Source organism: Frieseomelitta varia, unplaced genomic scaffold, assembly GCF_011392965.1.
Source record: "Frieseomelitta varia isolate USP_RPSP 00005682 unplaced genomic scaffold, Fvar_1.2 scaffold_541, whole genome shotgun sequence".
Lineage (NCBI taxonomy): Eukaryota > Metazoa > Arthropoda > Insecta > Hymenoptera > Apidae > Frieseomelitta > Frieseomelitta varia.
In genome coordinates, this window is record NW_025110303.1 from 600,640 (window position 1) to 615,700 (window position 15,061).

Here is a 15,061-nt window from a genome sequence, read left to right on the forward strand (position 1 = left end):
TTCTAGGAAAATAAAGAAACTTGAAGAAATCAAATGGAAGTTAGAAAATAATTTCAATACAAAAATAATGAAAAATTTAAAATGTGATGATAATATGATAATGTATAATAATAAAAATTAAACATATAATAACTGGTTAATATTAAATATAAAGTAATTTATAAAATTTTAAATTTTCAATAAAAACGATTAATATCAAATTCGAAAAAGTTTAATATACGTACTTAGTGCAATTGTATTCAAATAAACCTAAAATGATAAAAATATTAAATATCAATTATTTTCTCTCATCTTTTAGCTTTTTCGCAATTAAGGAATTTTTAAAGGACCAAAAATTCGATTCTAATAATTGAAAATATCTAAATTATATATTAGTTTACAGTTCGCAAAATGCGTAGATACTTAATCTACACGCAATTCAATTGGCGTGAATGAAAATTTTAAATCACCGCTTTAAAATGTAAAAAAAAAAAACGTGATTTCGTGAAACGGTGGTATTGAAATATCGTTCATTTATTGCATTCAGTTATTAATTATTCCAATCAATAACAACGACGAACATCGCGACATGGTGAAAGTAATTTCACTTGTTATGCATTTAACATACAATTACAAAGGGGAGAAATAAGGAAGAACGAAACTGTAGGTATGACAGGACAAATTATATCGGGCAAATTACAAACTTATTAAAACAGTCACTCGTAGTCCGGTACACGTTGCTCGATTACTAATAAATATGCTCGTCGTCGCCGAGACAATTTACGATGCACAATAATTAAAACGCCTTCGAACCCTCTCTGCTGACACTTTGATTCTTTCCGGTTCTCCACATACACCGAGTACAGCATGCGCGTCCCGTGTTTGGCTTGCACGCAACGAAAGACGAAGAGGACGCCATAATTCGTACCAAGGAGGTCATCTCCCTAACCTGAATACTACGCGGTATTCTTACTTTCACAAGGTAAATGAGCCGAAGCTCCCTTTAGCTGGTTCAACGAAAGTTACGTAGTCAACAATTAAAAAATCGCATACGACGAGTTATGATAATTTATTACCTTCATTTTGTGGGTATCCACCTTCTACCAACAAGATTCCCCGCCTTTATTATGGCTTAACGATCACGAGAAATTGTGTTCCCCGATTCTCTTATCAATTTTCAACCGAACACTTAATTCTGAAAATGTACGTAGCATTTTTTCCCCAGTTATACACATACGTATGTATAATGCAGATTGAAAATGTATCGGCGCGTATGCAACAGTAAGTAGGATTACCATTTTACTGAAAAAAGTGATTTAGATTGTTAGGATCTATTTTCGTCGAACGACGTATTGCTTGAAATTTGAATAGATTTTTGAATAGATATTAATGAACACGTTATTTGTTATGATGATCGGCAATTTTCATTTTTATAAATGAAAATGATTGAAATAAGATGAATATAATCGGCAGAACATGTTGCATAAGAGGATAATAGCACTAAATGAAAAATATGCTTGCAGTGCAATTTTATTCATGTCATATAACATTACTAAGAAATTAAATATTCCGTTGCATGTGAAATCTACAAATTTCGCTTTGTTATCAATGTATTAATAGATTGCGGATTTTTATATTTTTGCAAATATAATTAAAGACATGGAACGTAAATAAAGATTTATTTCATCTTGCAAATTTAACAAATATAATAATATTATATATAAATCTTGCAAATTTAAAATATATAATAATAAATATAATAAATATAAATCTTGCAAATTTAAAAAATATAATAATATTATATATAAATGTTATAATAATATATATAAATATATTATATATAACAATAATAATATAATAATTAATAAAATATATTATATATAACAATAATAATATAAATACTCTACTAGATATTATAAAATAATAATTAAAAATTATATATACAGTAAATTAGTGAATTAAATATATGCATATATATTTTTATCAAATAAAATTTTTATTGCATCCTAACGTGCATTAAAAAAATGATTTAGTAATACAGATATTTGTATACAGCTTATTTAAGTTTAGTTATGATTGTTTAACGTTCAACGCATCAAATCGCGTGTGTAAATGAAATTATAAAGCACTCCGGTTTCGCTCTAAAGAAAGTCATGGTCGTAGGTGGAATTCCTACGAAGGTTTCTTGTTCAAGTCACTTATAACATGTTGGAGGGATGACAGGAATATGAATTGGGATCCATTCACTTTTTCCTTAAAAGTTAGGTTCTCATAACTTCGTTTTTGTATTAACGTAATTCATAGCATATTTATCGCGATAAAGTTTAATAGCTTTAAATATTGTGAAAAAAATTTAACAGAAATGTATTTCTTGTTTCTTTTTTTTTGTAGATAATAACTATAATAACTATAATAACCACATGTCCTATGAATCGTTAATTGACATTAAGGAAAAAATCGAAACTGAACATTAAGACGACAGAAATTACTTTCTTACAAATTATTGAATGTTTTGTAGTTTTATCTATTTTTATGACATAAACTATTTTAATGATCGAATATTATTGTAAGAAGAAAATTAAAATATAATTATTACTAAAATTAATTATTTTAATAATTGCTTTTGAAAATGGTAGGTTTTATAGGAATTACACATTCAATGAATAATATTTAATGATGGCAATGATATTAATACTACGAGAGTAATTTATAAAATAGATACTAAAGAGACAAATATTGTCTATTTAGATTAATATTAGTATTATATGTATCTTTTCAATCGTGTTAGATTACGGTCGTTACACATGTATATCAATAATTATAAAAATTTTAATAATGACATATTTAAGTAAAATTATCCAGCAGAGTCGTCAATCATTTAATTATTATATTAGTGATTCATTTCATCAATATTTTTTCATTAACTGTCAAGATTAAATGAAAAAGATTTATTTAAATTGTATTTTATATTATAATTATGTGTCCAAATACTTATTCACGTGTATATACAAATTTGAAGAAATTCGCCGTATCTTTAATTCCATTACCACTGTATGAATCGCGCATTGCTGATCGAATTAGGTACTTCGATTATCATGTAACTTTTGAGTGTTTTATTCTTGAAAAATATTTGCTGCAGGAACAATTGCACGAATGAAGTTTAAATTTTATATAATAATTTTTTAGGGCTAAAAATTTGAAGACAAGAAGTGAACAGAAAAGTATGAACGAATTCTATTAATTCTATAAAATTTTTAACTTGCATAATTATATATATTTTCGTTCCTAATTTTCAAATATATATTTATTTAATTTGACATTTATATAGGTTTTACTTAATTACAATACATGATATTGAAAATAAAAATTTTGCCATGAATAAACAAAATTACATCCATGTAACATGAATATTGTTCCTATTTATAGTGAGACAACTATATTGACGTAACAAATGTCAGATTTATAATAGAAGGAACAAAGTAGAATATGTTTAACATGAATTAAAATTAACAAAAATAATTGGAAAAATATAAATTTCAATTACTTTAACAATTTTTTTGTAATTTTTGGAATATCGGAGCACTTCAAAATCTCTCTCTTGCTTAATTTCGAAAAAATGTTCCGACTCAATTTTCGACGGACCCCTTTGTTATTTGCAACCAGATTTAATTTTCCTGTCTTACCGACAGTAAAACGAAGATTGGCGAACAATCATACGCATAAACTGGTAGATGACTCAAAAGGATATTTCCGAGTGACCACTCGTATCATTCACCACGTCTTTCGAGACAAGGAAGTATAAGGTATTGATTAATAACCAAGTAAAAGTGGACAAAGATGGCTTGTAAATTTTATACAACATTCGTGATCAAGTCTTCGATATGAAACAGTAAAACAGAAAAAAAAAAAAAGAAAAGGAAAGGAACAAGTCGTAACTCTTTATAAACACGACGAAATAGATAAGAAGATGGAGTTACATCACATGCTAATAAAATTAATTATCAATCAAATCGCTTCGAAAGATCAAATTCCAGAATCCGAATGGCCAAACATCAGAGGATGACCTATTGCCAAATTTGACGCGTCCGAACGTCGCGTGTCCTAGGCGTTTTCGCGTAACCTTAGAAAAAGAAATCCTATAGCCGTGGGTTATAAGAATATACCGGTGTGTTCACAACTGTTACGCGTGATCCTTTGGCTCTCTCTTTCATCCTTTTTTTCGGGCAGAGATTTATTGCCAAATTACCGGACCATAAGACGGTATATGCATTTGTATGCATATACGTAGGCGTAACACGAAAGAGAAATGAAGTTACGCGCGTTTAACAGTGAAATTTGAAAAGCAAACAATTATTTAACTATGTCACTGTGCCCTTTACGAGTCGTTGCGAGAGAGACGCAGAGTTCACGCTTTCGTTTAAATTCGACGGGTCATCGTCGCGAATTAAAAAATCACAATCAGCAGATAAACGAGAAACTTTAATAAAAATTAAAAAACATTTACTTTCGATCATTTAGATTCTGATTTTAAGATACTCTTTGTGACAGCACATTCCGATGTAATAATTTGAAGGAAGCTTTTACTGAGAAGAAAAAAAGGATATTTAAAGAAAGATGACGATCGTCGAGTAAGAACATAAAAATGTGAAAAATTTAAATAATTGATACAATAAAATTATAACTAATTTTTACTGTTCTGTTTGTTTTTTGTTACAATCTGGTTGGAAGCAAGAACAAAAACTTTAAAAATTAATATAGCAATATTGAATTATGAAAAATAGCATTTACCACGTATGACGTGTAAACAAATTTCTTATAATGCTATGAATAATTTAACGTTGAATGTAATATGATTATATAATTAATAGAGATGACATAAAATTCATGGAAAAGAAATAGCATTGAGATGTCAGTGAATTACATTTCATTACAATTTTACTCATACCTTTAGCAAGTAAATTATTAAATAAAGATACGTTATTTAAAACATAGTATAAAGTAATAAAAAGTACCAAATAGAAATAAATTTTGTGAAAAAGTATGTAAATTATCAAATAAAATAAATTAAGTAAAAAGGACATAAAAAAAAATAGAAGAAATAAAATAAAAATGCTAAATGAATGTAATATACATATTTAAAAATAAAAATAATTTTAAAAAAATAAATTTTTCGTATTAATTCGCGATTAATTACAATTTTAAATTTCTATAAAAAAAGCTACTGCTGCGAATTTTATCAATAAATTATCATATTGTAAAAAATATAACATAAATGACTATACTGCAGATTTTTATACATTTACAGGAAATTTGAAAGTGCAAAATTGCACGTAATATGAAAAAATATACAAAACATTTCAAAGTAAAATAATTTTCTGAAATAGAATTTTTAATCTTACTGAATGCTCACTTGATCAGAATTGCCAGAAATCTAAAAGTTTAACATTCAGCTGCATATAACGAATTAAGAATGTCTCATTCGTCATTAAACATATATCCTGACATGTTATCCTCTTTGAGGTAAGTGAATTATTTTAAGCTATGTGATATATTAATACAGAGACTAATTATTTTAAGCTATGAAACACTCGAGATATTAATTACATTAGCAGAGGTATGAATTTATATAAAAATATATTTATAAATGCTTCAAATTTTGGAAACGTGCCAAAAAGTTGTGACATAGTTGAGAGAGAAACAAAAAAAGCGATACCAACATTGTATGCTGATACCGTTGTATCACAGTATGTGGCAGTATAAAATTTATCAAGCAGTTGACGCATATTTCCGACATCAGAAAGAATTTGGCAGTGATCCTTCTGTCACGATGAAGATAAATTAGCTCATGTATTCGGTTCACGTGCTTTGGCCAAGGCTCCAGAGATTTGTTACACGGCTGAATTTATAACACACGCAAAATACGAAAATTCGCACAAAGGGACCACCGGGTCAATGAAAGCATCGAAAATGAATTCCATATTTGGAATGCTTTTTGCGGACTCCGTCTTACATGTGAACACATTTAAAAGTATGACATCCAGCCCGCTGTTCTTTCTTATCATCTCAATCTATGACGAATTTCGAAATGTTCATCTTTTGTGAAAATGAAGGCGAAATGTCATTGAAACGTTGCTAATAAAAATAAGATATCTTTATTACAAGGAAGAATAATTACTGGTGACGTTTTTAACCTAATTATTTTATGTATTTATAAGAAATTCGAGAGTGAAAATTTGCACAGAAAACACATAATACGAAAAAATGTATAAAGTGTTCAAAGTGCTTAATACGTAAAACAATTCTTTTCGATAGTTTTAATTTATTAATTCCATTTTCAAAAATATGAATTTACATAAAAATCCGGCAGTGATAAATTTAACGATAATAATAAATAGATATTATCAATAAAATGAGATAAATTTGAGATTTTATAAATATTTGTGCAGTTTGCAAATTTTGTGGAATTCAACATTTTTAAATTTCGTATAAATATACAAAAATCCACAGTCGTCTCATAAATTATTGATATTTAAATTTACAACTTGTTCGGTAGCAATTTTGACACTTCTGTTATTTAAAAAAAAAAAAACGGTAGTTCAACTTAACTTTATTACTTTGATAGAGTATCTATCTTATAGTTTGAGTGCGTTTATGCGAGAAATAAAACAATTCGAATCTTTTGTTAAAAAATAGAAATTTTATATCATAACGATTATAAAATACGTAATTGAAAAATTTTTCAAATATTTTCACATATATTTTTCATTATCCCATAGATAAGAATAAGAAATTTCAAGAATAACATACAACTAAAACATTTCATTGATTGAATACAACAATTAGATATCAATAATCAATATCTACTTAACTCTTGTTCCACATAAATCATAGGAACACGTATCAATGCTTTCAAAAATATCAGAAGGACAATCGCACTTTAAAAAGTAATGCCTATTCTTTTAATTTCCAGCTTGCGAACATAATTTTTTATGAAGATATTTCTTAGAAAAGTCTAAAATATTTCGTATCTTTTTTTTCCTTTTGTTTTCCAAGTTAACTATCTAAATTATACTCACGTAACACAGTGGTTGCAAACTTTCTTCAAGCCGTCGTAAATATGAATTTTTCTTCCAAGAGGACTCATGAACATGTCGCAGAGACACGGTGTTGTACGTTGACAAGACATCGCGCATCTGTACTGTGGTCAGCACTCTGGTTGCCCCTCTATTAGACCCCTGTCTGAAAATTTCGTAATATTTACCAGTGTCTAAGCCTCGGTCAGAAATCTATCAATGAGAGAGAGGTCCTCGCACCTCGCAAGGTTTCGGCAGCACTATATAAACGCGTCCATTAGACTAGCTCTTTACAACCAGAAAACAACTCCGATCAACATGAACACTTTGGTGAGTTGCTTACGATATCTGTCCGAACTGTCGCTGAAATCATGTTAACTTGTTTTACAAACTTCATTACTTTCATATTGAACGTTTTGTTTCATAAGAGTTCTCTTCTCGCCTATTACTCAACTGACAAATTTAACAACATTGTGACATTAAAATAACGTTGGTACTACGATCTTGAAGGGCGAATTTATTTTTTTGTTTGCAGTTGAAATCGATGAGTATAGATAATTTGTGTTAACACAAGTGTAATTTATTTTTGACAAATGATACATTGGTTTTTAAACATTTTTTTTATTTGAACAATATAATACTCTTTATAATAATACTTTTATAGTTTATAGGATTTTTTTTTCTAAATTTCATCGGTACCGTGAGAGAAATGATTTTAGAAAATGAAAGAAACTAATTGTTTTTTTTACAAATTATTTTCCAAAATAATTCATTAATAGTTTATTTATTTAACGTTATTCAAATTACGTATTATTTGAAATATATATTTTAAATTGAAAAATCCCAATGTAAATATTTCACAAAGAATGCCTATCGTTGAAACATATCATGAAGTATAGTTAAAAAAAACTTCGAGTTTAAAATTATACGATAATATACATTATTATAATTTATTGTAAAACTTTTCCGCAATACATATTTACGACTAGATGTTTCTGATATCATCAACAAACTTTTATTATTTCAGCAAAGTACTACTTGTCCAATTAAGATCAAAAGTAAAGTACTATATCGTACTAATAAAATATTATTATAATTATATAATTAATTAAATATAAAAGAAATAATTCACAATTAATTAAAATTAGATTTAATCTTACAATCATATCAATTATATACCAGTTTTATAAATTGAAACTAATCGTACATATCGTTGCAATACAAAAATCTGTTACATGTGTAGTTATATGTACTACTATACGATCCATTCATAAAAATCTGTTCCTAAAGTCCAAAAATTTATTTCACAGACGTTCATTTGACAAAATCATGCAATTATACAATTGACACGCAACAGAATCACAATAAAAATTTGTGTTTCAGTCGTACGCTGTCTTCGCCGTCATTGCGGTTTCCGCTTACGCCGCGCCAGTGGATAATAGCACACCGGTGCCAATTCTGGCGTATACCGCCGATGGACCCAATCCGGATGGCTCGTACAACTTCAACTACGAGACTGGAAACGGCATTAAGGCGGAGGAACACGGTCAACTGAAGCAACTGAACGAGACGAATTCAGTGATCATCGTTCAAGGATCCTACAGTTATTCGGATGCTGACGGAGCTCCTGTTGCCCTGAGCTACGTCGCTGACGAGAATGGTTTCCAGCCAAAGGGCGAACACCTTCCAACCCCTCATCCGGTACCAGCTGGAATTCTAAGAGCCTTGGAATACATTGCTGCACACCCCGAGCAAGACAATGCGCGTTGATCGCGACACCACGCTGATCCTACAGTAGAAATAGGACGTAATTGACGCGACGATGAGTCAAGTGCGAAAGTTTCAAGACTCATCGTAATGCAGAATATTTTTATAGACTCGTTTCGTTTTGCCCACTTTCTCCGTTTTCATCGTCGAACGTCCGCCAGATCTTATACAGCGATCCTAAACAGTAGTCACAACTGTAACACAAAATCACTACGATCACCAATTATATGATTTAACCATCGACATACAGTGCAACATTTGTGTAAAATTGTAAAATGTATATTGGTTTTAATTTGGAAATAAATGTTTAACTGTTTAAGTTGAACTTGCGTTTTCTCTTTCGAAAGAAGTAGCTTTTCTTGTAACAATTGCCCTTGCTTTTGTAACGATTTTTTCCTTCCGATTCCGACATTTTCTCCTAAGTAAATGTGTAGTTTAAGAAATTCGACGTTTAACAAATTTCAATTATGAAACAAATGTTTAGATAATGAAGTTAAACTTTGACAGTGTTTTTTCGTGACTTTCCTTATTGCCAACTTATAACGATTCTTTGTCTTTTCCAATTTTCTGCACTTTTTCCTAAGTAAATATGTAATCTAGAATATTCGAGCTTTAACAAATTCCAATTATGGAATAAATCTTTGGGTACTATATAATCTTTCCAAACATTTCGTAAATAGGTAATTTGAAAAATGTGACCTTTCACAAATTGTACGAGAAACAAATGTCTTTTATGGTATTTGGCTTTAAATTGACAGAAAATCTTTTATTATTGTATTATTTATTTACGAAAACATGAACGCAATGATTTAGGGTATAGAATATCTATAGTGATTTGTACTTATTGTATCTTACAATTTCAATCTTCTTAAGTCAAAGCTAAAGAAGAGATCATAGAAGAGATTCAATTAAATTTTTAAGTTGGAAAGTAAATAATGTTGGAAAGGAAATAATGCTTATTTACTTTGGAAAACAAAACATTATACAAGAGTAATTTCGTTTGATGTTGATTTATTTGTCATATTTATCATTATTTATCAATAATTACTAATGCGAATAATGTTCAGATAAATAATATATTATATATTAATATTAATAAATAATGTATTACAATCATCAGATAATATATTTGAAATAAAATGAAATTACATAATCGGATTTATGTTATTTATGTTGAATAAGACAGTCCAAGAAAGTTGTACATCAAAGAATAAAGAAAAATAAAGAATAAAGTCTAGTCATGAACAAACATTTTCAGTATTTTTATATATTATAACAGTTTGTTGTATTCTCAAGAAAAAAATATTTTCACCTTCCTATTCGCAACATGACGTAAAAATAATTGAAAGAAAAATGCATCGTAAATAAAGATTTCATATTTTAAAATGATTTATGATTGTTATACGAAAATATAATAATTTAAGCATCAATAGTTTCGAAATTCAAAGTTCATAAAATGTTAGTATCCATTTATTTCAGTCTTTTACGAGTGTTTCGATATTATAAGGATTCAATGTTACAATATCATATACAGTTTTAAATAGTTGAAGGCTAATCATTTCACTTCATCTAATTTGTGTCTTATTTATTAAAAATAATTAATGATCGTACAAGCTATGATATAGTTAAGACAAAGTAGCTTAATTCAAATTTAATGCGAATTATTTCAGTCATTAAAATTAAAGTTATTCATGTTAATTATTATTTCTTATTAATCACTTTTTTATTCAGTATATTTTTAACATTGCTTACAAACAATTTAATTTAAAGAATATATGTTTGATTTTCTCTTTCATCGATTATCGTTCTTCATTATTTATTGTTCATTCATATCAATTTTCACTGTTAATTGATTTTGTACGAAGATATATAATAGGATTCACATCAATCAACTTTTATTAGGCTGAGAAAGCTAATCTCATATTATGTATGTACATCAAATTTTGTAATACATAATGCGCCGCTTCTGTATCGTGGAACAATACAGCATAATTGCATAATTGGATGATAAATTACGCTTGTGTTTAGACACATGGGTTTGATTATTCATGCAGATTAGTCAGATGTTTCTTCAAGGAATTGATTAACGTTTCTTGCATCGTGTAAAAACGTTATTTGTAAACAAAGCTGAACATATAGAAATTAATCATTGAAAAATGAAAATTCTCGAAAATATAGATATTACTTTTTCTTGTGCGTACTCTTTTATCTCTAATGATTAGTCAGTTTAATTAAAATATACGCATAGTATAGTTTTACATGCTCTAACTTTATTTCAATTTTATTTAGTTTATCACTAATAATTCATATATGACGTAGTTTTCGAAGATATTCAAGAATGAATATTCAAAATTTTTGCAAAATTCTTTGAAACACTATTTAATTTTTTATTTGCACATTATCTTCGTATTGAGAGGAGATACTAATATTATGAATAAATTTTCGTTTATTATATTTTCTTATTTTATGAATTAGAGAATCTTTCATTTTTTTCAGCCAACTTGTGTTTTCGAACTTCCAGTAATTATAATTGAAGTATTAATAAAATTTCGTTTGTTTAAATATATTATTTATCAAGTACGAAGAAATCAGTGAATGAATAAATATCTTTAAAAAAGTTACTATCTCCAGCAAGTGGTAAAAATATTATGAAAAAGTTTTTCTGTCTACTTCTTTTTCCTTTAAGTTATAAATTTAATGTTATATAAATTGCATGAAATTACTATTACTCGTAATAATATATATAATAATAAATTAAAAATTGTTAAGATGGAAGTCTTTTAAACATTCCAAGGTTCAATGTACTGCTTTAGGGCTGCGTGAGTTGTTTCTTAATGCTACCGATGACTAAAGTATAAAACTTGTACGAGGGAAATTAAATTGCTCGAAATAGGAAAAAGTTTTTCACACAATAAAGGACACGAATTTTTATTTAAATATTCTGACAGAAAATTATTGTATAAATGCATCGTTACAAATCTATAAAATTTTTATAAAAGAAATTGTAAATTAATCAGTTTAACTACTTTGGTTCTATTCTAGATTTAAATAAGATATAAATGCTGCTCGACTCAATGGATTGAAAATTTGGAACATTACAATATAACATGATATATTACAAACATACTTTTTCTTTCGATAGATAACACAATATTGTAAGCGTGATAAAAAAATATTATAGAATGTTTATTCAATAGAATGTTTGATTAGTTGTAGCGTCGCAATATAGTATAATGATCAAAATTCGTTCCGAATTATTGACAACGACCACGTAAGTTTAGATTAATAGTTCTACATAGCTCGCACTTAATCATTTTGACTACTTTAGTATCTCGAATATTCACTTTCAGTTTATATTGCTTTATAAATGTGGTTCTCAATCATATACAGATTATTAAAATACAGTAATGTGTTACCTTGAAATTTATATTCAATTAATATTGGTTCATAAAATCGTAGTTCTCAATCATGTAAATATTATTAAAATATAGTTAAACTTCTATAGTAAAGCTTAATGATCTATAATAGAAGCTCAATGATCCTTTGGCTTACTAATAACTTTTCATTCAATAAAAGTTAATAAAAATTCAGGTTTAAATAAATGAATTTAATTGATAAAAATTCATTTAATCAAGTATCAACTAAAATTTGCTTCGAATAAATGGAGTTTATTTAAACGGAATTCTATTGTATATTATTTTAAATATATTAAAGATTTCTAAAGTGAATTTCTAAAATAGCAGATATAAATTTAAACAAGGAAAATTCTTATATAATTCTATATATAAGAAATATTGCATATATTTCTCATCCTTGAATCATTCATTCTTATTTCTTATTTAACCACTACATTGAACGGAAAGCCGATTTTTATGTTGTATTTCTGGTATGACTTCTTAATTAAATGTTTAAATTTTTTAAAATTACATTATGAGTATTTTTATTCATAAATAAAATATTCATAAAAAATTATTCATAATAAAATATTCTAGCGTAGTCATTTGTCGTAGCGTAGTCACTTTTTTTTGAGAAAAAAAACTCGTATCTCATATATTAAATGGAAATAAACAATTATTATCTGTTGGTAATCAAACTGTGATGTAATTTTATTTTTCCTTGTTTTCTAGAATTGTCTGTCACGTTCCTATTGATCTGACGATTTCATCGATGATTCAAGATTTGAATCACACAAAATGTAATGAAAAATTTAGTACTACGAATATTAAAATTAGCTAAAATTGGATGATCAAGAGATAATAAATGTAAACAAGAAAAAAATTTAATTCTGTTATACATAATCAATAAGATTTTTATGTTTATCAATATTCGAAATATACTGAATAAATGACATAATAATTTTCAAAAAGTTTCATTTATTTCCTATTAAGTTTTCAGATTTAAAATGAAAAGCATAACTGAATATCGATAACGATGAAAAGTTGTTGATAATTTAGACTGTTACAACTTTGTTACAAAAAATTATGTAACAATCCATTTAATTCCATTTTGAAGAATAAAGCCTATACTTTGACAGTTCTGAGTTCGTTTATTTTCAAAGATGATACTACATCATATAACTGACTGGAAAAATAAGAATACTGGAAGAATAAGAATAAAATTGTAAATTGTCAAACATCTTTAGAAACATTAAAAAATTTTTTTTATAAATAGATCCACCATTGAAGAGCGAATTTTCTTTTGACAACGATCCTTGAAATTTTAAACTTGCTGTACGATTTTTTTTTTTTCACTATTTCATTCAACTTTAAACTTTGAACTTTAATAGGATTAGATGACAAAATGTTAACTGCAATTTCATTATTTCTTGTTGTTTAATTATATAAGAGAGAAAAATATCGTACAGGAAGATCTAAAGGATCTCTGTGAAATATGACTTCGATCTTCAAAACAATGCTGAATATTCACAAAAAATTTTTTACAATATTTTTAGAAATATTTGAATTTTTACAATTTTCGAAAAAAATATCCCATTTGTTACATAAAGTAGAAACATCTTCGAAAAAACGAATTTAGAATTATTAAAATGGATTGTTATATGATTCATTTTCTCACGAAGTTACCGACAATTTTTCTCCGTTCAGTTCTCTGATTTCTGTATAAATATGAATCTGGTATTTTTCAATAACAAAATTTGTTTGTCGGAAACTTGAATTGAAATGGATTTGACGTAGTCAGTTTGCTTTCCGTTTTCGTAACTGTTGTTTTCTTAATTAAATAAGTTTGTATATCTCAAGGTACTGAACAAAGGATGAACGAGAAAGAAAAATGAAGGAAACCGAGGATCCATCCAAGAGATACACGGTTACAGACCTGTTCAATGTACGAGGCTGATGACGTCATTAACCATTGACCGACATCAGTTCAGAGTTGTCACACATTACGCATAAAATGACAGTGATGCATAGCTGGACAGGGGAAAAGGCGAGTTCCACGAGAGTCGTGCGTGTTTCGCGTGACGCTCGTTATTCACTAGAATTATAATTAATATGGTCATGGTTGGAGCCAACTTGTTAAACATGATGCGAGAAAGGGAATCGAACAAATGTAGAGATTGAAATTCTTTCCGAGGATTATTTCCCACAGTGATTACGTTACACACAAATATTACCGGAGTGTGATAGTTTATGTTAACTAAATTTTTTTTGTACGTCGTTTTAATTTTAAGAAACTTTTGAAAAAAATTTCCTATAAAGTGTTTACTGAGATTAAACAGATGTTTCTTAACCCTACTATGATTTTTTAATTTTTGTGAACATGTTTCAAATTTGCTCTCATTTTAACAAGCATAAAAGAAAAAAGTATGAATATCTAACTTATATAATCATTAAAATTTAAAATAAGTTTCAATTACATATTTTTATATGTGTAATTAAAACATATTTAAAATAATTTAGAATAAGTTTAGAATAAATTAAGTTCTATAATTTAGAATAAGTTTAGAATAAGTTTTAATTACATTTTAAACTTATTTACGGTAAGATACGTTTTAAGATTATTTATCTGTCGATAAGATAAATAATATATTATAATAAATTATTATAAATGAAATATGACGCGCAATTAATGTTACTGAAAGTTACGTATTGCAATTTTCAATTTATTTTTTAAAAGAAAGTAATGAATTGCAAGGAAGATTTAGTTAATAAGAAAAAGAATTGGTATATTTATACATTTTTGTCGTAAAGAATATTTTCTGAAAGTTCTATTTTTTAAATGATTCC

General features: G+C 27.3%; 1 protein-coding gene across 1 annotated transcript; it reads left to right on the forward strand.

Annotated features, from left to right (window-relative positions):
• Nucleotides 1-7,263: 7,263 nt before the first annotated feature.
• On the forward strand, nt 7,264-9,144 carry LOC122533607 (endocuticle structural glycoprotein ABD-4-like). Its single transcript, XM_043663486.1, has 2 exons — nt 7,264-7,382; nt 8,436-9,144. The coding sequence occupies exons 1-2, from the start codon at nt 7,272-7,274 to the stop codon at nt 8,820-8,822; spliced, it is 498 nt and encodes a 165-aa protein (XP_043519421.1). The 5' UTR covers nt 7,264-7,271; the 3' UTR covers nt 8,823-9,144.
• Nucleotides 9,145-15,061: the final 5,917 nt, after the last annotated feature.